Below are 24,957 nucleotides of genomic sequence, written 5' to 3' on the forward strand. Positions count from 1 at the left end.
GGGGAGAACACTGTCTTTGAATGATGGCACAGACCTGTTTGTGGTCATTTCCCCTATGTTTATCATACTGCTTTCCAGTGCTCTTCACCATTTTTTAAGATATCCTAAAATATACTTATTTTTTGCTGCTTTGTGATGTAGTCTGGAAACAAAATATGTAATGATCTAGAGAAATGGCAGTTTCAATAAATCCAGTGGTGCAAATAAACACTGAACACTGCTGCTTTCTACCCTGCCCTTGTTGGCAAATGAAAACTAATAGGATTTGCAATACTCTAAGGAATTACAAAGTTTGAAAAAAATGGTGGACTGAAAGATGCTGACTATGCTGTCTGCACACCCCAGATTCTTTAGGAAATTTCCATAATCAGGCTTAGCAAGTTTTCTCATTTGCTTCACTGCATCCTCAGTACAGACAAGATTAGTGATGACAATTTATGATTTACAACTCCTGATTAAGCTACGACCCAGTAACATAGTTCTAGTCCGAGAGGCTTGATTTATTCTGTTTTGTTCAGTTTTTCTTCCTTCCTGCTTTTGTCTCACTTACCTATGTTACCTCTCTCTTCACAAGCAAACATGCCTACAAGTTAGGTTCTCAAAAGTAGATGTTACATTAGAAACTATTATGAAAAATTCCAATATATTTTTTTCTTAAAAATACCAATGCAGAATTAGTCCAGTGAAAGTCTTGCAATATTAATAACCTGTATGATGTTACGGTAGTAATATTAATATACTTAAGAAAAAATGGTTTTAAAGAAAGATGGGCCTGCTATTGAGTGTAGGTCTCCATTTCTCCTTTGAAATTCTTGTATAGGTCTTGAAGTTATATAGCAAAGACAATCAATGAATCAAATAGAGGCTTTAATCTCTTATTTTGATTTAATGGATAATATCATCAGTGTTAAAAAACTGGGGGGCCACCACTGCTGAAAAACTCACCTAAGCAGCTTTATGCAGGGCCAGTAGCTCTCCAGCAACATATTTTCTTTGTATCAATTTTACTATGGTTGATCTGAAGCATTGTGTACAGTTTGAGAAGTAGGAACTACACATCATTTGTTGATGTGCAGCTCTTTCTTTTGGCTCTAGGTGTACGTGAGGATTGGAACTGTAAAAAAAATTCATTGTTTTCTTAATTATTTTCCTTTTTTTTTTGGGCAATATTTGAACATTAAACCATCCCTTTTAAGAAAAAGTCTTGACCATACTAATTTTGGTGAAAGACATATTTGTATTGATCAAAACAATTTAAAAAATTCTGTCAATTCAAAATTCAGAAGTAATTTTTCTGCTTTAGATCAGAAAGACTCTGTATGTTTGAAAGACCAACAACACTTTTATTTTCTCTTCTGAGTACAGTATTTGGGAGGGCACTATGCAGTATTAATTAGACTGGAATTATAATCTTACATGTTTTGACATGACTGTAATATCTAGGTCAAATACATCAACAAACACAGTGCCCTTTATTGCTCTGTTAGTCTGGAATGACCAATTTAAGATAATTGGATCTGATTTCAAATCAAATTATTCAGCATAAATTCAGTTTGACTTTATGTCAAGAATGCTGGTGTTTAACCTAGTATCTTGCAATCCAAGCTGGGTCATTTTGTCAGCTCACAAAAGTGGAAAATCCCATGAGCATTATTTATACTTGTAAACCCTGTTTTATGCAGAAAAAGAAGACAATTCCTTATTGATAAGGACTATGGGTTGGATTTGTTTTCTTGTTTAGTAGCAAAAGTAAGTTAAGTCATAGCAGGTTAGCATCTTGCTTAGCAGAAAAGTACAGATATGAATGTTTTATACACTAAGGCCACCATCAGCTACCTAGGGCAAGAGAACTAGAACACCGTCTACAGAAGAACATTCAGTTTTGACTAAAAATAAATAGTGATGAAGTAATAGGTAAGTTGTTCCCATTGTCACCTTTCTTATTAAAATGTGACTTACTGATGGTATTAATTTCTTTCTATCCATTGAATCTTCTTACATCATTGACAAATAAATTGAAAATCCCTTTGTTACAAGATGTCTACTCTAGTGTAGGTGTTACTACATCATGATCAAGACCCCTCTTACATTCATCTTCAAGCTTAAGTTTTATAAACTGGTTATTTTCCAGCCCTTTTATCTTCCTGCTAACCATTCTGATGATTTCAAGTTTTCTAGTAACTTACCTGCATTGTTAAACCAAAAGAAGTAGTATTGCAGCACCTATGCCAGTGACACATAAAACGGTAAGATCATTGCTACTCTGCAGGGAGGCAGAGATGTTTATTTGCTTTAACATAAGCATGTTGCCACAGCTTTGAAATGACAGTTCTGTCCAGCTGTCTTGGGAATCTAGTTCTGTCACTGCAGCATATTCCAGCCATCCACTCAGTATCCCACAGCTTCTCTGTCAGACCAGCTTTCAAAGCAATTTGGATTCAGCAGGAAACACTGTGAGGAAGAAGAATCAGATTTTACATTCTGAGTTTCCAGGGCCTGTTATGTCAACCTTTCCTTAGTGACACATGCAGGCTTGGGAAAAATCTTTGCTTCCCTGCACAGAAGGTGGTGTTGGATCACCGAGGCTTGCTGCTAGATCTTAACTCCTCTCTTAGGCACAGATCTTTCATCTCTTCAACCATATATCCAGCAGTTACCTCACTCCTGTAACAACAGTGTTGTAACTAGAAGCTCATATTAAATTAGTTTTCTGCCCTGTCTTCTAGGTGGATTTTTGGGCACTACTACCAGTAGTCCAGTTGTTGTCCCTTAATTGTGGCCTGCTTCTTATTCTGTATACTGCAAATGTTTGCCTTGCAAATTCTGTAAGCATTCAGTATTGCTCTGAGTCAACACATATTCTTCTTCATTATCTGTTGCCATCCCCATCTTAAAAGTGAAACTAGGAAGAATATTTTCAAGAGTATAAAAAGTGCAAGAATCCATCCTTCTAGAAATACAAGGCAGCCTTGTGTATCTTTGTATTCAGTTCAATACAAGCTGCTGTTCATTCTGAAAATTCTCCTATACAGGCACACTTCATGTTGTCAAGGAAATGGCACTTCTTGGACTTTATTTCCTCACTTTATCATAACTCCACAATACAGCACCTTGCCATGGATAGTACAGTGTGTCACAGGCTAGTTTAAGAAAATAGCACAGGAAGTCTAATGAGCTTATATCCCTTAATATCTGTGCTCTCAGCTTCCCAGGCATCAACTAGAGGACATTTAGGGCAAATTTAGCCAAACACATCCATTTCTCTCCTAAGGTACGAAGATAGAAAATGCCTTCTTGACTCCAGACATACCCAAGTATTGGGCAGTCTCACCTTCATGCTATAATTAAAGCAGAATGATTAAGTCCTGGTCACTCTTTTCAGAACAGGAAGTGGGAGAAGCCACCCATAGATGCTAGATTGATAGGGCACAGAGAGACTCTTGTTGCATCAGCACTGTACTTAACCAGTTTTGGTAAACTTAAGCAGTGCATTTCCCTCTTCCCTGTTTAGCAGTACTCATTTCCCATGCCCCCTCTTCTTCTTATCCTATAATTTTGTAATGAAAGCTATAATGACAACCAAGAATTACACAGAGAAAAGGAACTGATTAGTGCTTGTTGAAAAATAAAATAAACAACCTTTATTCAGATAAATGTACCGTCCACTTACAGCCAAATCAGGCTCTATGTCACCCTCTTCCCCGTAGATATTCTGCCCCCCGTTCCATATAGACTGAGCATTCCCTTTGCTATAAAGGGAGGCCAGGGACTGATGTTTCCCTGGGGAAGGGAGCAATCAGCACACCTGACTGTAATTTCAGGACAGATGGCTTTTTCTTCACTTGCTTCCAGCCTGTAAAGCTTCAGTCAATCTTAAACTAATAAGAATTTGTTAAACTGCTAATCAGATAACCAGAACCCAGTCCAAAACCAAGCCACTTATTCTTCTTTTATTTGTTAAATAGCTCACTTTTTACAGTCTGACAGCTTCTGACAAAGCCTAATCACTCACTTGCTTATTTGATACCTCTTTCTGCTCTTTAGCCTCTCTGATATCTGCCAGCTATCACTACCAACTATTCTATCTCCACAAAACACATCTTCTTGGTCATCCTAACTTTATGCAACTGAATCACCACCCTGGTTCTTCTCTAATCACATTAAGATTAAATTCTTTTTTTCCTTCAAGACCTTAAGTACCTCTGTACTTATCCACATATGTTACCCAGGTTCATTTATCATCCCATGTCAGCTATTTTGGCAGTGATGTCAGCCTGTTTATCTCTTACATAACAATTTTCCAGTCTTTTCATATGCTGTCTCTCCTGCACACAGTCCTCAGAATATTTATTTTCAGGCTATCTCTATTACATTAGTAATCACTTAACACCACAAATCAAACACAGTCGTTTGGATGCAGTCATTTCAATCAATATTCTCTTAGCTGATGGATCATATGACCTGGTAGTGTTTTATCTTGGCTTATTATCTGTTTATTAATGGTGTCAGAAGGCTTTGGTCAGGGACAAAAAAAAAAGAGGATGTATGTGATAAGAGCAGGTAGTTCCAAGCAGAGGGACAAGCATGATCACCATGAAAGACTGATGAATGCAGGAGGCATGGTTTGTGCCTTTCCATCTGAGCACAGCTGACTGCGAGGAGACTTTGCCAGGATCTGTGTGTATTTATGCCAGGCTGGCTTTCTACATTTGTGCATTTATTTAAATAAGAACTTCATTTCAGAGACTTGTTTCCTTCATTTTATATATACTGCAATAGTAACAATAGGGAATAAGTTCCAATAGATGGGTATGTAGTGTTTTCTTCAAAGACAGCCCTGTTCCCATTGAGAAATCAATGAAGAAATTCTCTGGTGGTGAAAGGAGTGAAGTAATTTTTAAATCAGTAGAGCCAAAATTATTTACAGCAGCAGAGAAGACAATCACTACTTCCAGTTTCAAGAATACTGAGAAAGAGGCATTTTAGAAATATATATATATATCGAGCCTCTGTTTCAACCATTGCTGATTTCATTCTATAACCCTAGTAATAAAAGCCAAGACACACTAACTTCTGAATGGTTAAATATTTCTTCATGACTTGACTGGATAGCATTTAAGCATAATCTCTTCATAATCATGAATTGCTGTTATTGAAATACAGATGTTCCAGGGAGATTCCCATTTTACTTTACACCAAATATTTAATGGATCAGTCTACCTGTGAATGCATTTTGTGCTTACTCAAGCACTTAAAGTGGAAGCTAACCCTTGGAATTAGTGAAAGCTGAACTGACAAAATAGATCTGAGGAGAAGTGTCTCTTCTTGCCACCTGGAGTAAACTTTTTTCCCTCCAGTGTTACGAATGGAAAGATGAAAGTTCTCCTAAGAGTTTTCTAAGTTTTCCTAATGTTTTCTAACATTTCCTAAATGTTGAAATGTTAAACATTTCTTAAAAGTTCTCCTAAGAGTTTTCTAAATTTTCCTAATGTTTTCTACCATTTCTTAAATGTTGAACAAGAAATAAAGTAAGCAGTTTAATAGAAGTGCACGCTACAATTTTTTTTCTTACTTTTAAAGTAGAAATATGAAATACTTAAATTTTATTTGTAGATTTAGTAAGTGGAGAAAACCATTAGATGATTAAGGAGATGTGCTGTACACAAGTATAGCATAAAATTTCTGTATGTTGACAGAAAAATGTGAAAATGTTTTAGCCTGATCAGATGAGCAAAATCTGCTATGGTATTAATGCATAATAGTAGTTCTGGATAACCCAAACTAAATGGTATGAGTAAAGACTAAATGTATTTAGCAGGAAGGACTGTAGAAAATGAACATTCAGTGTAGTCCCACTAAGACCATTCTGGTTTTGAGACAAAGTCATGTTAGTCCATGACAATATTCCTTTGCACATTAACTCCAGTAATATTGGTGAATATAATGTCAAAAATAATGTGATGGACTGAACAGTGAATATTCCAGACTTCATTATTTTGTTTATAGACTTCAGTTCCCATGACTGTAATATAATATTCAATGTCTACCTATTCCAAGCATCCCAACAATGAGGAAGTCAGGCAGATACACCAGGAGGCTTACTGGACGAGCTGTGGGCTCTGAAATGGGCAGAGGAAGTGGCTGAGCCACAGTGTCACATTTGAGAAGTAAGTGGCAGTGAAGGTGGTGGAGCTATCAATAACTGGCAAAGGGGAAGCATAATTACTGTTTTCAGCAAAGGAATAAGGAACACCAGTGGAAATACAGGCCAATCAGTCACACCCCTGCACCCAGCAACATCATGGGTCAGAATGTGGTGGCCTCACAGGGCATGTGAATACACTGATTGTGTACAAACGCCATGTGATCTTCTCCTCTGGATTAAGCAGGCTCATCTGTCAAGTTTCATTCCTGGCTACATTTTTTTCCTGCCTTCTGCATTGTAAAAACACACAATTAATTTCTCCAAACTAGGAAACTGCCCCAGTGTAGTGACTGGCAGGGTCAGTTCACCAGTCTAGTTCACTGCATGAAAACCCACGTGGTAGCAAGAAGGTGAAGTAGGAGTAGCAGCAACTTTTCTATCATGAACTGCACACTAATTCCACTTCAAAAACTACCCCATAATTTTGCTTTGCCATGACTTTGTCTTCTCCAGTCCTAAAACATAGCTCTAGAGAATTTTCCCAGCAAAAGAAAATTAGAATGTTACATCACAAACTTGCTGGCTTCCCATTCAAATATGCCAAAAATATGAAATGTATCTGTTTCTTAGTTATGCAGGTCAACTGTATATTTATACTATCCTTAGCACACACTAACTACACAGATTACTGATCAAGTCATGAAGTAAGTATACAAACATGTAAATAAAAATACTACAAAATGCAACAAGCTACTGCAACAGCCCACCCTGCCCCCTCTCCCCTCCCAACAATTACAGTAGCAGTATAGCCACCACAACCTTATTGCAAGGTAAATTGGTAGGAAAGGGAATAAGTTCCAATAAACTAGCAGTGAGAACTGGGAGAGAAAAGTTTTACAAGGACCAGCAGTATTTAACTGTGGGCTCTTAAATCACACAAGTAAAGGACTGCTCTGGTGTGGTGAAAGGTTCAAATATGCCTATATCATGCTCAGGAGAGCACATTCAAGCTTCCAGTAACTTCTGTAGTTGCTGCAGGCTGTGTGATGCTCACTGTAGCCAACATCTGTCCAACAGCACAAGCACAGGGAAGCCACAAATAAATTTCAAATTTGAATAAACATTTGCAGTGAATGCCCCAGAACACAGGGGAGTTTGAAGTCAGCTGATACATCTGAACTTTCTGGTTGGTCCAATAGTTGAGTTCACTAGAAAATATGGACAGCAGTCCAAGGCTACTGTAAGTGTAGTACAGATAAATAAAACAAAAATCTGCATTCCTCTTGTAAGTTTCCTCCATCCATTCCTGATTTTGTTTCTCTGATCTCTAGTCAGGACAGAACTTTGTTTTTTCTGAGTATAGGTGGAGTCAAATTACTTTTGAGGAGGGGAGGACGGGATTCTTATAAAATCCAATTCTTCCACATCCTGGAGGAGACAAAATTGTTTGTTCAGCTAGTCAGATGGTAGTTCAGATGAGAAAGATGACCTGGTGGTTTGCGGCACAACTCGAGAACTTACATGCAACTGGAAGGTGAAGAAAGGTCTTCATATCCTCTACAAACCTTGGCTATCTGAATAAGGTAATGTCTTGATGACTTGATTTTTGGTACTTCTAACTGGTTGCTCATAGCATTCAGCGAGTCTGAGTGTTAGATGAAAATCATAAGGTATCTGAATATGATGAACATAGCCTGTTCCTTGCCTGTGTACCAAGTCACATGTGTGGAGGGAGTTTCAGCATAAATTACAATTGATATCTTTGTTTCTTTCCATCTTTCTTCTAATACAACCAATAAAACAAGACTATATTATTTAATCTGTTGTTAATTTATTAAAGATATATTTTTTATTTAGTTTTACATAGTTCCTGTTTCAAGGTATCAGCCTTTGGTAAAAGTAGTTTTGTGTCTATGTATATTAAGTTTTTGCGTCTATGTATATTAAGTGGTTTTGTGGTAATGACAGCAATGGCTTTTGCTATGCTTGCTCAACAATTTCATGATGGAATACTGGTATAAATTGCCTAAAATTCTGTTAATACATACAATGCTTCTTAAAACCACACTGAAAAATTAGGCAAATCTACAAAAGCATGTTTCTCTTCTGTTTCCCAAGATGGATAAAATCATTATGATAAACATTTCCTGTTTTTTCTTCCTTTTCTCTTTTTTTTTTTTTTTTTAAAGTCTGAATCCAGGGTAATAGTATAATATTTGTACTGGAAACCCAAACCAAAAACACATTACCAAGTCACATTTCTTTATCTAAGTGTGGAAAAACTTAATACTTGCCATTTTTTGTCTTCTTGGGGAACCTATATCTGTAACTATCACCATCTCACAAGGAGCCCACTGAACCTCCATTCAGAGAGAGTGAATACACTTATTTGGGGAGTGTCAAGTATGAGTTCCATAAAAACAAGAAGTTTAAGATTCATACTAACAACAATTTTTCTTGATTCCACCAGCATGTTGTTTTGCAATGTGCAGCAAACATATTCAATTAATTTGCTCTTTTGTAAAAAGTTAATTAGAACATGGAGCACAAGATAACCAAGTAGAACAAGTATCTGTCTTCACAAGTTTATGTGGCACCCTAAAATGCAAGCAATAAGATAAGCATTTTATAATTTATTTTTATTATTGTCTGATTAACTTTTTGAATCACTGGCATGAATCAAAGCAGAAGTAGCTTGGAGAACTTGTAGAGCATGAATAGAGAAACAACCCTGGTGTCTCAGAAAGCGTCTTTGTAGCTATCCAGGTGCAAAGATAAAGGCTGCACTCTTGCCTGCGAGTTCTTGCTGGCAAAATTTACCATGAGCATAATAACACTGCTAGCAGAGATTTCAGCTCTTGCTGATACACACACCAAGCACAGGCTTTCCTGACTTAAGTCCGTGTCTCACAGGACATGTGTTCCAGCTGCCATGAGAAATTCTGGAGGTAGGAGTCAGTGGGATGCTAGACAGAATGCTTATGATTCCAGGCACAGCTTTACATTTTTGAGAGACCTTGTGTATGACCAGGCACAACAGAAGGAGAAATTTCCCTACAGGTCTTTCCTGTTTTTTATTTAGAAGGTTAGCTCCAGAGACAAAATGGATTAGTGAAGATATTAATACCTTACTATTTACCATTACTAAATAGCTAAGAGCAAAAGGAGATCCTATGTAGGTTTTTTCAGCTTAGGGTATTTGCAATTACATGATCTTATAATAAACTTTCTCTTGTAAGTGAAGGAGGAAGAAAGCAAAAGCATGGTGTCAGAAACATGTTCCCATACTGTAATAGCTATGCTTTCTTCTACTCTGTTCAGGCATTTCAACAATTCCCTGTAGTATGTAGCTGCACTGCTTTCAAATCCATAGGGCTGATGGAAAATAACTACCTCATTAATTAATAACGCAACTGAAATAGTACTTTCATTTTGGAATTACATGTAACATTGTGATCATTAAAAGGCAGTGAAGAATGAATTCTGACCTCTGACATAAAATATGTATTTGTCATAAGGAAACATGCTGTTTATTTAAGTTTTGTGAGCAGTACGGCCCAATTTATTCTTCTCCTGGGAGAGAGTTTGCCTAATGAAAGTGAAGGGTGCTGGGTGATGTCATGTAGATTTTATCATGCCTGTTTTAGTCTGGGTGTTGCCTGGTAAGCAGCAGGATTTCTTCTATCTGTCTTGTGGCACAAATTATAATCCTTGCCCAGGCATGTCTATGCAGAATGCAGAAATATCAGTACCACTCTCCCTAGGCAGGCTTATTTAGCTTGAGTGTTGCATCCTTTTTATATTCTTCCAAGCCTCAAACAAAATTATGACCATGCTGCTTGAACTCAGCATTGTCAGAATGCTACTGCTGCATCTTGATATAATTTCTCTATTTTCTTATAATAAAGTGAGCACTAATACAAGTATTAATGCTTCCCAGAAACTGTGGGAATGAAAACCTGATTCCTTCATACAGACCTCAACATAAGGCAGTCTCTCCCTCTCCTGTGGCTGTTCTAAGATTTTTTAAGATGTGCAAATGTGTCCACTGCCGTGTCAGTCCAGACACAGAGCAGTGATTTTGTTTCTGATCTCTATAATGCTCTCATGGCTTCTTTTCCCCATCCTGCTGCAGTATTCAGATCCTCCTGAGATCATGCACCTCAAGGGAGAAAATCACAGGGCTAGTGGCTGCTTCTTTGTACTGGGTAATTTCAAGTGGTATGGATTCCTTCATGCAGTTCATTTTACTCAGGTGCACACCGGGTAGCTAATTTTAAATAGAGTACATCTTCAGCTGTCTCAAGTTTCCCATTCTCCTCCTGAAATAGGTCTTTTTTAGTCTTTTGTATCTTGCACAATATCCCTCCTCAGAATTTAGTGCCCATGAAGAAACCAGAAGAATACATTAATGTTTCTCTCCCTCCAGCCAGATCCTATGTCCTCCATGCACCACATGATTGCTGCGTGTTTATCACAAAACTTTTAAGGGGAAATATGCTTTTTCAGTTTTGTGCTTAATTAGATGTTCTTGCCTATGAATATATCTTTGCAAGGATATATAAAAAGATGTGCACCATTTTGGCAAAAATGCTCGGCATTGCAGAAACTATTAATATTTATAAATGCTAAAATGTTGAGGACCCTAAAATTCTTCTTTGAAAATCTTAATATCTAATATTTTCCCATTGTCTTCTCTCCTTTGTTGGCATCTGCACGCTTCTTTTATTTTCTTAACTCTGTACCTGAAATTCTTGAAAATTTCTTTATTCAGTCTTCTGTCTCTTGAGGCCTCTGTTACCTAGGTAATATTTTCAGTCAAACCACTGTAATGAATGTTGTATTTTAGCTTGTGGATTTTAACTTGTGTAAGCCATTCCTAGAATATTTTTATTAATTTATTTAACAATGGGCCTTCTACCAATTTGCAGATCTGTTAAAAAGCCTCATCACCATCACTACCACTACAGAAAAAAAAAAAAAAAAAAAGAAAAACAACCCAAAAACCAGAGAACATCTAAGAATTAGAAAAGATGCAGGCTAAAGACGGCAATCCACCAGATGGTGGCTACGGATGGGTTGTGGTAGTGTCAGCCTTCATGGTGATGGGCCTCACTGTTGCTGTCCTCAAGACTTTTGGTCTGTTCTTTGTTGAAATCCAGCAGCACTTTGATGAACTTGCAAGCACCACTTCCTGGATCACATCAGTAACTATTGCTGTCTTTCATCTAGGAGGTAGGTACTCCTCTACCATTTTATGTTAATATTAACTACCTGAGAAAGTTTGAAAATCTTCCTTATAAAAACCTTAAAAAATGTAAGGTCTAGACTTCCTTCTTCTGTCTCTACACAAAATACAGAAAAATTTCAGAAAATTGGCATTTACTGCTTCATATATGAAATGGATTAATAAGAAAACTCTGTAGAAACAGGAATCTGGTTACTTGAAAAAACATCATGTACTTAAACTCATGATTCAGTTTTGCTACAGGTTTTGAGTAGAACTCATTAGAGATAATTCTGATAGCCACAGAGCTTGTTGAATCAAGCTCTTAGAACAGTTTGTCAAGTTTACTGATCTCAGAGTAAGCTCACTTTTTCAAAGTATTTCAAAATACAAGGATTGTGACCCCATCTATCAGGTAAGCCATCTGCTACCAAAATGATTCTCAATCCTGCTTTTTCCCACTTCTTTTATCTTTACCAAGATCCCCTTTCTTTGCATGTATTACCAATTCTATGTCATCTTCACCCCTCTTACTATGATTCCAAGTTATTGATCTACCAGAAGACTCACTGAGTTAAAAAGCAAAAAAAAATAAATCTATTCACACAGAGGGAACTCAATAAAGACATGACCATGCAAGCAGAGAGTAGGGGTAGAGTGAACTATCCCAGTCAAAGGCAGTGAGGTCAAATACTAGATCACACCAAATGAAGGAGGGAAAAATTTGAAACTGATACTGCATTTGACTCAGCTTGGTTGTTTAGAGAGTCCTTAGTGTAAACTGCATGATTCTTCACATGATGTGAGGATTCCAAACATGCAGGCTTGAACTGCACAGAATTTGTGAAGTCTGCTCTGCATATTCTCATAGAGATATATGGTTGCAATAGGTAAATATCCTTACATAATAAATGCTATCATAGTTTTGTTTCGGAAGACACTTTTTTGCATAGACACTGTATAATTACATGCATCCTACTCAGTCCACACCTATCAGTATTATTGCATGGAACTGCAGGTACTTCCAAACATCAAGAACAAATGATCTTTCTTTGAAAAATGTATTCAGAAGGAAAAAAAAGAGTAACCCAAAGTCAAAGTAAAAAGATTATAAGTAATAAGTCATGAGTTGAAAAGATTTTATCAGTTCCATTAACTGCTATCCTTGATGCCTACTTTGCAGTGGCAGATATAATTAACTGAAAAAAAAATTTGAAAAACCTGCTTCACAGACCACAGAAATGAATAAATGGTAATCTATCAATTTGGTTAACAAAATAGATGTATCACTCACATATTGTGATCCTGTTGTCTCATTCAGGCATTTGAACTTCATGAGAAGAAAAAGCCAGCATAGGAGGGAAAAACTTTCCAGTCCTGTTTTAGTTAGGTTTTGTTTTGTTATAGCATATATTTACATTGTATAGGAATGTATGAAGGAATACAGCAAATGACACAATAATATGAAGTATAAACCAGAAAAAATAGATTTGCCTAACCAGGTGGGTGGCCAGCCTACGCCAAGGAAGGAAAGTGTAACTTTCAGCAGAGATTGTTTCTCATCCTTCGAAATCCATTGAAAAAAATCCATTTGCAGTGAATAAAGCTTGGTGGTCAAACATTCCAAACCCCTCTGTATAGCAGTTTATAAATGTCTCAGGTCAATACACAACTTTCCTCATCTTCTTCTGCCTTTGCTTCATTTATAGGGACAACAAGACTTCATGATGAAGATCACCTGAGCCTCCAGTTCTTTGAGCATGTTTCCTGGCCTGGCTTAGTCTTTCTTAATGTCTGTCTCTGGGAAACCTTAAGTGTCACTTGGCTCAGTATGAAGGATGATCACTGAATTATTATTTTTTCCTATTTGGATCCTTTCAACAGCAGGTCTGTTTCCTGTGTCGAAGGAGAGCATGTACTTCCACTCCCAAGGTCTGCACTTGCAACAGGCTGTTCAGTTTACCACAGCAAGGATTCTCCCCATCACCTTCACCAGCCTTCTCTCGGTACTGATGTACACCTCCCAACATCTTTCTCTCTTTGCTCTTGTTGTCATCCCTTTCCATCACTTGTGCATTTTCTGTGTGTTGCCCTTATCCTTTCAGACTCTGGAGTCAAGCCCTTTTACCCATTTCCAGTTCTGTGGCTAGCTTCTTTCTTTTCTCTTCCTACTTCATGTTTAATTTCTGCCTGTTTATTCTTCTTATTTGCTATTTAAGAATTGAGATTTGGCAAGATTTCTGCTTCAGCTGCAGAACTTTTTCCTGTCTTCAAGAACTTTCATGGATGTTATCCTGTGTCTACTTTTGTCTTCTTGTTTTCATCATATTTTATGATTCACCAACTGTATGTACATTATCATGTCTCATCAACTACATCTTAAGATGACTGAATTTCAGTATCATTTTTACAAGCTTATAAAATTATCAGATTTTTGCTGTAAAAGCTGATGAGACATTTGAGGTTTGTATAACTCCTGCCAGTTTTTCTGCTGTCAGACAATGTCCATGCTGCAGATTTTGCAACAACGAGTACTCTGTCAGGTTTATTTCACTTATCCTAGCTACCAAATCATTTTAATTCTGATCTTAGCACAGGTTAATGTACAACAACCTGTCCCTACAAACTACTACGAAACCTTTCTTGCTGGCTATTCTCTTTTAATAATTGTCTTCCTACTTATTTCAATTTAGAGGCGTGGTCCCCGTTAACTGAATTCTGTTTTATGCATGAACTCCAGTTCCCAGGATATTTAACAGATTGCGGGGAGCTGGTTCATGCCAGGTGGTACTTGGGAACCCCCTAGTGGCAATGGCCATTTAAAGAAATCCTACGGCCTTGACCTCGACTCCTGCCATGCTGATGGAAAAACCAGCCAGGCAGTAAAACTAGCCTTAATTAAGCAAAAATATCCCTAACATTTCAGGTGTTTCCAGACAGTGATTAGAGACCAAAGCAGCTGCTTATCATCAGATCTGTACCACCTGCACCTTTGCCCTTGTGTTGAAGAGCGCCTGCACTCTTTTGTGAGAAACTGTACCACAAAGATTTAAGAAATGAATGGCCAATTTGCTATAAAAAGTATTACTACAAAATAAACCCTAATTTTTAGTCCTTTATAAAATTTTAAAATTCTATTAAGGGTTGATTTTTGCAAAATTCTAGAAAACAAAAGATGGTTTTCTCCAGAAAGTTTTCATGCCAGCCATACCAATAACACATTCTCAATAGTACAATTTTTATAGATGAACCTATAGATTCCGTGGCTGAAGTTTCACTTTCTACTAAAACAGTCCATGAGGTTCTGCCATGTTGGTAGTTGTATCCTTACATAAAAATCAGTAGAAGGAAGGCACTAAAATGCTCTTTCCTTTTAAGAAGAGTCCACATATGTTGAATGTATTTTCAAACCTGTGCCTCAAGAATAGTAATTTCTCTAGTAGTCCTCGTCAAAATATTTATTTGGCCATGTTGATCAGATTAATGTTCCTAATGTATTTTTATTTGTCTGATTCTTCTGCTGATCTAGCCCCTGTTGCCAGTTCGCTGTGTGTACAATATACCCATCGGACAGTAGTGATCACTGGAGGACTTCTGGCTTTTTCGGGAATGGCATTGGGATTTTTTGGACTCAACATGGTCTGGATGTATGCAACAACTGGCTTCCTACAGGGTATGAATTTATGCCTTTATGGCTTTCTTCCATCAGCAACTTATTTGAGGGTGCTAGTGGTAGGAGTTCTAAAATCTGGTATCTATTTTGACTTTATGATCAGCCAGAATGAGCAATGCTCTTTAAAAGTGATTTCCCTCACATCCCACTCTGGAAAAAAGCATTTGTACAGGAAATCTGCAGCAACAAAGAAGACAAATATTTAGAGGCCAGTGATTTACACTTGCAAATTATATGCAAGCAGAAAATTAAGTTTAATTTTTCATTCAGAGATCAGAGCTTTGTGAAGGTTTAAAAAAAAGTCATAAAGGGTACTGAAGTAAAAAGACAGGGAGATCCCAAATCCTATACTTTCTATCAGCTTATCTTATATTTTGAACAGAGTCCCAGGCTTTCATTTTATTCCAATCCTTTCCTTTACTCCAGGCAAAACCAGGCCAGAAAATTGGCTCTAACAGCTAGCAGATTTTCCTGGAACAGGAAGCAAAGCTAGCAGGGAATAAAATAAACCATTCTGAGTTCTGCACTGCATGCCTGAGAAAATGTCTGGAATTTGAACCCTTTGGCAGTCCCAGGCTGCCAAAGAGTCTGGGGAGCCACCAAAAAAACTCTAAGTTAGAGCAGGTTTTAAGTTTGCTCAAAGCAGTTGAGCAAGAAAATTAAGAGCAAATAGAGGCAATACACCAGCTTACTTCATGTCCCACCTCACTGTCTACCCTGAACACAGCTCAGGCTTAACCTGCTGGTCTGACCTAGTACCAGCCTTAACACAGACAGCATGGATACTGAGATTTGCCTAGCTTCAACCTCATGACCATGTGATATCTCATGCACTAGCAAAGCTGTGAAACCAACTTTTTTTTTAAGTGAGAATCTAATAATGTATACAATTCATGTTTTGCTTTTTCACTTGAATATATACAATGTACAGAATATGTCACATATACACTCTTACACCTATTCTAGCTAAGCTCGTTCTTCTTCTAGGCAAAAATGTTTTCTTTCTAATGCTTTTTAACTTTGCAAATGTAGAAGCACTGACTGCTTTAATTTCCACCTTCACAAAATACCTCAATAGTGTCTAACCAGTGCTATTTCTATTGGTATTTTTCAGGTCTTGGCATTTCTTTTTCGTGGACGCCAGCCATTAGCATTGTTAGCCACTATTTCTCCAAGAAAAGGGCTTTGGCCAATGCTATTGCCAGTGCTGGAGAATGTGCCTTTGCATTCATGTTTGGGCCATTTTTCCAGTGGTTGATTAGTCAATATGGATGGAAAGGTGCCCTCTTGATCATAGGTGGCATCCAACTCAATATTTGTGTCTGTGGAGTACTGATGCGACCCCTGGCAGGCAGCTCCTTCCTTGAGGCCAGCCATTGTGAAACTGAAACCCCACCTGGCAGCGGTGCATACAGGAGAGACAAAGAAGATAAGTCTCCCATCATGCACAAAACCTTCAACTGGATGCTTGTGAGGCAACCAGAATTTGTACTTTATGCCATTTTTGGTATATTAGCTGCTATGAGTTTTTTTGTTCCTCCATTATTTTTAGTTCCACTTAGTTACAGCCTGGGAATAGATGAATCATGGACTGCATCCCTCCTATCCATTTTGGCAATGGTGGACTTTGGAGGCAGATTGCTGTGTGGCTGGTATGCCAACCTCCATCTTACCAAAACGATTCATTTGCTGGCAATGGCGATTACATTGATCAGTACTTCCCTGATGCTCTTGCCACTGGCTAACAATTACCTTTCCTTGGCAATATTCACTGGCTTCTACGGATTCTTCTTTGGTACAACAGTCGCCATTCACATTACAGTGCTAGCAGATGTTGTAGGCATGCCAGAATTTGACAGTGCCCTAGGACTTTTCATGCTTATTCGAAGCACTGGAGGCTTTGTGGGGCCTCCTCTTGCAGGTAAGTTAAGACAACTCACTGCCAAATACAGTTAAAATGAAGAAAAGGGAATGGTAATCCAAATTGAAAAGATCTGGATCTGCACTCAAATTTCCCCTTTTTAGCTCAGGGGTATCTGAGCCAAGAAGTACATAAAAACAAATAGCCACTTTAAATCCTCTCCAAAATACCTTGCTCCTTCTCTTCTGTGTGATTTCAGAGATACCTTTACAACAAGAAAGGAGGGATGAAAGGCAGGGTTCACATGGTGGTCCTGCTTCCTGAATCCCACATAATGCCACTTGGTGGCCTCCAACTATCTAGCTAAGAAAGTGTGCCTTTGGGGCAAGCAGCAGACAGACACTTTCAGAGAAGAAACTGAAATTTGAGACTAGTGATGTTGCACAAATGTTGGTATTGTTGGGAGGGTTTCTACAGAAGTTCAAATTGAACAGACTGAAACATTAGGCTATGCAAACCTCAAGGAAATATTCAGAGAAATGCCTGCTGGTTTTAGACAGCATTTGAGCCAAGTATTATAATAAACAGGGAAGGCAGCACATAAGAACAGTGGGAACAGAGAGTGGACAATAAGAGAGCACATGGATTTATGGGCTGTTAACAAGATATAGTCATCTTGGAAAAATGCAAGACAAATGAACTGCAAGCTGTAGAGACTTTAAAAAGTGATACAGCAAAAAAAAATAGACCAGCGTGACTTGTACAATGCAGATCTAAGTCCTCATCCAAAGACTGTTGTTCACACACTACAAGTGACTTTTGTGGTAATGACATTGCTAATCAGTTGCAGATGAGTCAGACTGAATAATGGAACATTTAAATTAACTTCTGAAAATACAGGAACCAGGAAACTTTGTAGAAGGCTTGAAGCAGAACAGTATAAAAAAATGTTTTGGAAAGATCTGAATAAAATACAGTTTTTAATTGCTGGTCACTAATACTGATTATCTGGGAATCACTGTGGTCCCTTTTTGTGTATTTAGTAAACTACAAAGAAGATATGGAAGAGCGGGGAACCCTAAATGCCTCTCAAGCTCTCCTCTCCTCCTTTGAGTGTAAAATCTGAAAGATCTGAGTTCATGGTTCCTGTGCCTGTATAGGGCTGATCTTAGTTTAGAATGTGGGCTAGGAAGTACCCTAAACATAGACAAACTTCCCACAAGCAAGCAATCTTTATCAGCCCACAGAAGAATGTGCCATCATACCCACAGGGCAGCTGACACACTGCTGCAGGCTATTACTGTACTACTGTACTGTAGAAATTTTTCAGTATAATACACAATGGCATCACATATTTTGGTTGGCCTCAATCCCCTTGAAAACCAAGGTCTTTTTGTTAACATCTGTGACTCTTTGTAAAATGATGAACTGGAAACCCGTAACACATCAGACAAATTCTCCAATTTTTTTTCCAGCAGATGAATCTCCTTTCCTTCTTTAAACTCACTCATGCTGTAGTTATGGTCCAAATTACAGCAACGGGTGACAGCTACACCACAGAAGTGGAGCTGCTCACATACATAGGTGCACAGTCTGTCTTTTTTTTCTGCCAGTGCCTGCACTGTCTGACACACTTTAGGTTGGAAAGTGCTTCAAACTTGTATAATAAATTGTTTCTCTAGCAATTCATGTAAGAAAAACAATGAGACATGAATAATGTTTCAAACTGAAAAATGCTATACTTGGGGTGATGTTCCATGTACTTATGGTGTAGACAAGTATGTAGCCCAGCACATTGCCTTTGTAAGAGGATATATTCACACACACTGCTGAGCTAATTTACATTAGCCTGTTCTCCATCAATCATATTCCTGTCATTTGTTTCTCTCCAGGTCTGATTGTGGACATGGCTGGAGATTACAGAGCAGGCTTCTACATGGCAGGAGCCATTCTTGTCCTGTCAGCTGGATTTTTAATTATTTTAGATCGACTCCAACAGAGAAAAATAAGAGGAAGCAAGATTAGACCTAAACCAGAAAAGTCAACATTACCCTACCCTTCTCTCCATATCCTGAAACATCAAACCAGAAAGTATGGAGAGCACAATGTAGTGGTGTGACTACATGAGACCTCTGACAGCATCTCAAGGACACACAGAAGTGTTTTCTTTTTGCCAAATTCACTATTATTAGGATTTACAAAAGAACAGAAGTTTTGGGTAGGACTGTTTGAAACCAAGGAAGACAATTAATTTACATGCAAACTAGAGCAGTAACCATTACCATATTATTTTGATATTGAAGTTGCATTTTGGTTATGCAAGTCTTCAGCAGAGTCCCACAGGGCTGTGCTAGGCAAACCATGGTCTAAATTAAATTGCCATGAAGCATGTGTGCAGCAGGTAGAAACCCCACCCCCAACTGCTGAATGCAGCTATCACTGAAAAAAGGAAGAGTCATCAGCTCACAAATGCTTACTTGGGAAAGTAGTGCCCAGTATTTTCAGTAAACAAGTTCGATCTGAAAGCACAAGTAAATGAATACAGTTTTGAGATAAGGGTTTGCAGGTACTCTACAGAGCAGTGCTGGAGTAAGATAAATAAGTAAACAAACCCGATATAAGGTAAAAGTTATATGAGTAATGGCATACAGTAGAGAGAAATGCAGACCTAGATATCAGAAGTAAAAAGCAAAATACACCCACACAAAATGAAGTAAGGATTGGTGAGTAGTAGAGGAAGACCTAAGGCTACAGTGGACTTCAAACTGAGTAAGAATCCCAAATGCAACCCGATATTAAAAATAGCAAAGTCTTTCTGTGTTCTGGTAACATATAGGAGATAACAATGGTAATATAGAGAAGATATTGATGCTTGCAAAGCTTTAACTGGAAGAAGTACATGAGTTGCAAAGACTTACGTGGAATATAAATGAGAGAATTAAGAAAATAGCCTAGGGAAAAAGTGTAAAATATTTTGCCTGGTTTAGAAGACAAAAAGTTTTACAGGGCATGAGAACAGCCTTCAAATCCATAATACGCTGAGATGAAGAAAATATGATTAATTCCTTTTATTGTTAAGACAACTGGTAATTGGTATCATTCACAGAAAGACAGTTATGTAACAGGGAAAAAAGCTTCATTGTGGCCTGTTAAGATACAATGCAGGCTATGAATGCAGAACATGAAAACACAGAGATACCAGAGAATAGGTAACACACAATCAAGGATCTAAATGTATGTGCCTCAGAGTAGTAGGATAGGGTAGATGACTTCCTGAGGTCCCCCTTCAGTCCCACATTCCAATTATCCTAAGGCAAACACTTTGAGTAAATAATCTATTTATAAGAATAAAAAATAGTTTGTATCCAAACAACTGGGGTTTTTGTAATTTTACTCTACTGGGAGAAGACAGAATTTAAGGGAGAAAAGGCTGAATAACATTTATAAAGAAACATTAAAAAGAAAAATATGTAGCACTTTAAAGCCTTCAAACTATTATGAATATCTGCCCTACCTATAAACTCCAAAAATTTTCACCATTGAAACACTTCCTCTGTGAAGCCAGTTTACATAAATCTCTCATCTAAAATAATTACTTCTTGTCTCATAAGAACAAGTATTCAAAAAATTTAATTTACCTTACAGGGAATCAGCTGAACCATCAATAAATCAACTAGCTGTGGGGGCTTGATTGAAGAACGCATATTAGAAGGAGCACACCCGGATGTGCAAAGTCTTGTAATAAGGCTCTGACATATCTAACAAAATCCTTTTCAAACTTACCATTGAAAATAATGGATTTTTCTAGGAGTATTATTCTTCAGTCTTCTGCAGCATTCCACTACTTAAAATAACTCTCCATTTTATAAAATGGTATTGCTGGAGATGGAAAGAATGGAGAAATGTTTACTAGATGCAGTTTCCACCCCTGTCGTTTTGTTAAAATTCTGTATTTTATTTACAAGTCCTGTCACCAATTTATTTTCACATGGGCAGCAATGAAGGCATTTAGCGGCACACTGTGCTGGAAGAACAGGGGCACAAGGAGTAGGTCAATGGAGGTGATTGTTCCCCTCTGCTCCATGGTTGTGCATACATTTTTAGGAGCAGCATGCACAAGACAGAAATTGACAAAGATAACTGAGTTCAGCAGAGCATCACTGAGAAGCTGTGGAACCAAGGCTGGTTCAGCCAGAGGGAGCAGCAGCTTTGGGGGCACCAAACAGCATCCCTGGGAGGAATAGAGGAGATGCAGCTGGGCTGTTCACAGCAGTGCATGGTATGAGGGTGAGGCAGCAGCAAAGCTGAAACAGAGAGAGCTTAGGCTGAACCTTTCCCCTGGTTTCCATCAGGCTGAACAGAATCTTGTGAGAAGTACTTTTATTTTCTTTGCTAAATGCACTAAATTGTATTAGTCCCTTGGATATGCTGTCATCTTATTGCTATGTATCTGTCTAATGGCACAAAAGAAGTCAAATCGCAGAATCACGGGATACACTGAATTGGAAAGTCAATCAGGATCATCAAAGTTCAACTCCTGACTATCCCAAGAGTCACATCATGTACCTGAGAGCATTGTCCAAATGCTTCTTGAACAGTGTTAGGCTTGGTGCTCTGACCACTTCCTTGGGGAGCCTCTTACAGTGCCCAGCCACACACCGGGGGAAGAACACTTCCATGATATCCAGCCTAAACCTCCCCTGGCATGACTTCAGGCCATTCCCTCGGGTCCTGTCACTGGTCACCACAGAGATTTCCTTTTCCCCTCATGAGGATGCTGAAGACCACCCTTCAGTCAGGCTGAACTGACCAAGTAACCTCAGCCACTCCTCACGTAGCTTCTCCTCCAGACCTCTCATCCTCCTCATCACCCTCCTATGGGCAGGAGGCATCCTCTTTTATTGTGGCACCCAGAGCTGTCCCCAGCACTTGAGGTGAGGCTGCCCCAGCTCAGAGCAGGACAATCCCCTCCCTTGCCTGGCTGGCCATGCTATCCCCAGGACACGGCTGGCCCTCCTGGCTGCCAGCGCACTGCCACCTCATGCTCCACTTTCCACAGAGCAGGACCCTGACATCCTTTCCTGCAGTACTGCTCTTCAGCCTCACTCCCTAGTCTATACACACATCCAGGGTTGTCTCATCTCAGGGCCAGAATCTGACACCTTCCCTTGTTAAACTTCATTTGTTTGGTGACCTGCAATTTGCTGAGGTAGCCCTGCAGGGCCTCTCTGCTTTCACAGAAGTCAACAGCTCCTCCCAGTTTAATGTCTTCAGCAAACGTACTTAGCATTCAAAATCATTAAGATGTTGAAGAGCATCTAAGCCCTAAGTTAGAGTCCTGTGGAACCCCACTAGTGACAGGTCACCAGCCTGATGCCACCCCATTCACTGTAACCCTTTGTGCAGCCCACCAGCCATCATCGATCACATGATGTGTTTATTCAGCTGAATGCTGGACATTTTGTACAATTTCAGGATCATGGGAGGTGATCATTCACATAGCCATGGTCCTCCAGCTTCAGGCAGTGGGATCCCCTTTGTCCCTTGCTAGTGCTGAAAGGAGAGGCAAAGAAAGTGTTGAACATCTCTGTCTTGTCCATGTCCTTGTTTGTGAGGTGACTATACTCATTGTCACCTTAATATAATAGAAATAACATCAGGATGATGTCATTTCTACACTGCCTTTTGCCATTAATATATTTGAAAAAGCTTTTTACTGTTCCTGTCAATTGGGACCAGCTTCATCTGCAGTTGAGCTTCAGCATGACTTATTTTCTCCCTGCAGTGGTGAGCAGCATCTCTGTAATCCTCCCACGTCACCTGACATTACTTCTGCTGAGCCTACACCTTATTTTTGCCTCTACCTCCCAAAGGAGATTCCTGCTCAGCCAAGCCATCTTCTGTCTCACCTGCTTGACTTCTGACATTTGGGAATTGCCTATGCCCTAAGATGGTGCTTAAAATGTGACCAGCACTGACAGACCCCAGCACCTGCAAAAGCATTTTCACATGTTACCTTACTGACTGATTTCCTGAGCAGCCAGAAGTCTGCTCTCCTGTTCTCCTCATGTCCAGAGCCAAAGTACCGAGTGTATTCATTTTGGAACTGCTTTTACTTCAGCTGCAGCTGAAGTAAAATATTCCAAGTTAAATTTCACTGGACTATTACTACAGGGATTACTTAGAATCACAGAATTATCAAAGTCGGAAGAGACCTATAAGATCATCAAGTCCAACCATCCATCCACCACTGCCACTGTCACCTCTAAATCCAAACCACATCATCCAGTGCCAGGTCCACACGCCCCTGAAACATCTTCAGGGATGGTGACTCTATCACTTCCCTGAGCAACTTATTGCAAAGGACTCTTTTGATCCAAGTTCTAAGAATGTAGTCAGCACTGATTATATTAATTTTGTTCAAGAGATTACCTCAGAGGCCTAAATGAGCAGCCCACCTGCAAGGAGTTTCTCACCCCAAAGCAGTTAGAAAAGTTAGTTTCAGTGAAAACAGGATTGTGAGGTTTTAAAAAGCACTACCATTCTCTTCAATCCAGGTATGGCCTCCTGAAATTGTATGCAAGGGAAGTCACTCAACCTCACCTTGATAGCACCCAACTGCATCCAAAAGTTTTTCATCCATGGTTGATCATTCTGCATCTCATGGAGAAAGCCCCACAAATCTGAACAATCCCCTCGGCTCAGAACCTCCTCTTTACCGCAGACAAAGTAGGAGCAAAAGAAAAATGCCAGAAAGCTCTTCAAACTTTTTCTTTAGAAAAACAGGGTAGACTAACAAATGCACCATGGTAGTCATGGCATCCTCTTGGCACAGCTTCTACAGGATTAAGACTACCATTCCTTCTTTACTGTAAGATTCAGAGGTGGAGCAGAGGGAGGTGTGTCTGACAGTAAGGACCACAACTTCATTTAGAAATTACTTGAGGAGGAAGTTTCTGTCATGAACCAGGCTTTCAGGATGAACATATTTATGGTGCTTGTGCAAGGCAGTCTACAGGACATGTTGCTCCCTGGAGGTGCCTTGCAGTCAAGGTAGGAGCAAGTTGAGGAACAGCTTCTTTTCAAAAATCCAGCCTGTAGTGGAACTCTTCAGCCTGGAAGCCAGACAATATCTCCTTCAAACCATGGAGAGACAAGGATCCTCAGGACAAACTGAAAGGGATATAATTGCTTATTTTCTCTTTTTGTACTACATTACTGATAATATAGATTTAGCAGTGAAATACCTGTGATTTTCCACTGAATCTCCCATAAAACTCAAAACTAAAGTCTTTACTAAATCAGGTGTCATACTTGTTTTTCTTTGCTCTGTGTACTGTAGGAAGCCTCAAATGTCAGAGAAAAATAATTATCAATTAAAGGAAGTAAATAATAAAAATCCCAGAATCTTGTCCTTGAAAGATGGGATCAAAATGTCAACAGCACAAAACCAACAGCTACTCTTTTTCAAAGGTCAGGCCTGTTATTTTCAGTTACACCAGAAGCATTCATTTCCTACCTTTCACCAAGATTCATCAGCGTCCTGGATTTGCCACAGGTTTGGCTATGAGAAAAAAAATGGGTTACTTTGGGGTTTCCTCTTCCATCCTCTTCTCCTGAAGAGTTATCTTTGAAAACATAACACCTTTAGAATCCATGTGTCAATCCCAGTGACTTTACACTGATGGAGTTAGTAGCACTACATCAGAGAATTAAGATTTTGTAAAAAGATTGATATCAAAAGCAGGATGTGATATTTCATCTCCTCATCCATCCAAATCCTCAATAGCAGCATTCTGCATTTACATTCCAGATGGCACCACAGATCCATTACAAAGCTGTTTTTTTTTTTGTTTTTTCCTTTTCTGTTATACTATTAACAAGAGATTCATTCAGAACACGTAATATTCAAGCAGTTGACATTTTACCCTACACATCACTTGAGGCAAGTAAGGGTCAGAGACTGGTTTTGCTACATGAAATCACGTGGATTTTCTTTATTAGTGTTTTCAGTCTCACAAGATCAAGCAACTTTATCAAGCAAGCTTCAG

At 38.8% G+C, this 24,957-nt stretch overlaps 1 protein-coding gene across 1 annotated transcript; it reads left to right on the forward strand.

Moving 5' to 3' along the window:
* Nucleotides 1-11,144: 11,144 nt before the first annotated feature.
* Nucleotides 11,145-20,310, forward strand: LOC100227411 (monocarboxylate transporter 13). Its single transcript, XM_012577727.5, has 4 exons — nucleotides 11,145-11,380; nucleotides 14,902-15,045; nucleotides 16,160-16,966; nucleotides 18,799-20,310. The coding sequence occupies exons 1-4, from the start codon at nucleotides 11,179-11,181 to the stop codon at nucleotides 19,023-19,025; spliced, it is 1,380 nt and encodes a 459-aa protein (XP_012433181.1). The 5' UTR covers nucleotides 11,145-11,178; the 3' UTR covers nucleotides 19,026-20,310.
* Nucleotides 20,311-24,957: the final 4,647 nt, after the last annotated feature.

The sequence above is a fragment of the Taeniopygia guttata genome, chromosome Z, assembly GCF_048771995.1.
Source record: "Taeniopygia guttata chromosome Z, bTaeGut7.mat, whole genome shotgun sequence".
Classification (NCBI taxonomy): domain Eukaryota; kingdom Metazoa; phylum Chordata; class Aves; order Passeriformes; family Estrildidae; genus Taeniopygia; species Taeniopygia guttata.

What these genes read in the sequence shown, in the direction of transcription:
- LOC100227411 (XM_012577727.5), top strand. Translation starts at nt 11,179, where the DNA reads ATGCAGGCTAAAGACGGCAATCCACCAGATGGTGGCTACGGATGGGTT. An exon ending in TGCTGTCTTTCATCTAGGAG is followed by an intron (nt 11,381 to 14,901) that starts GTAGGTACTCCT and finishes CTGCTGATCTAG; the next exon opens with CCCCTGTTGCCAGTTCGCTG. An exon ending in AACAACTGGCTTCCTACAGG is followed by an intron (nt 15,046 to 16,159) that starts GTATGAATTTAT and finishes GGTATTTTTCAG; the next exon opens with GTCTTGGCATTTCTTTTTCG.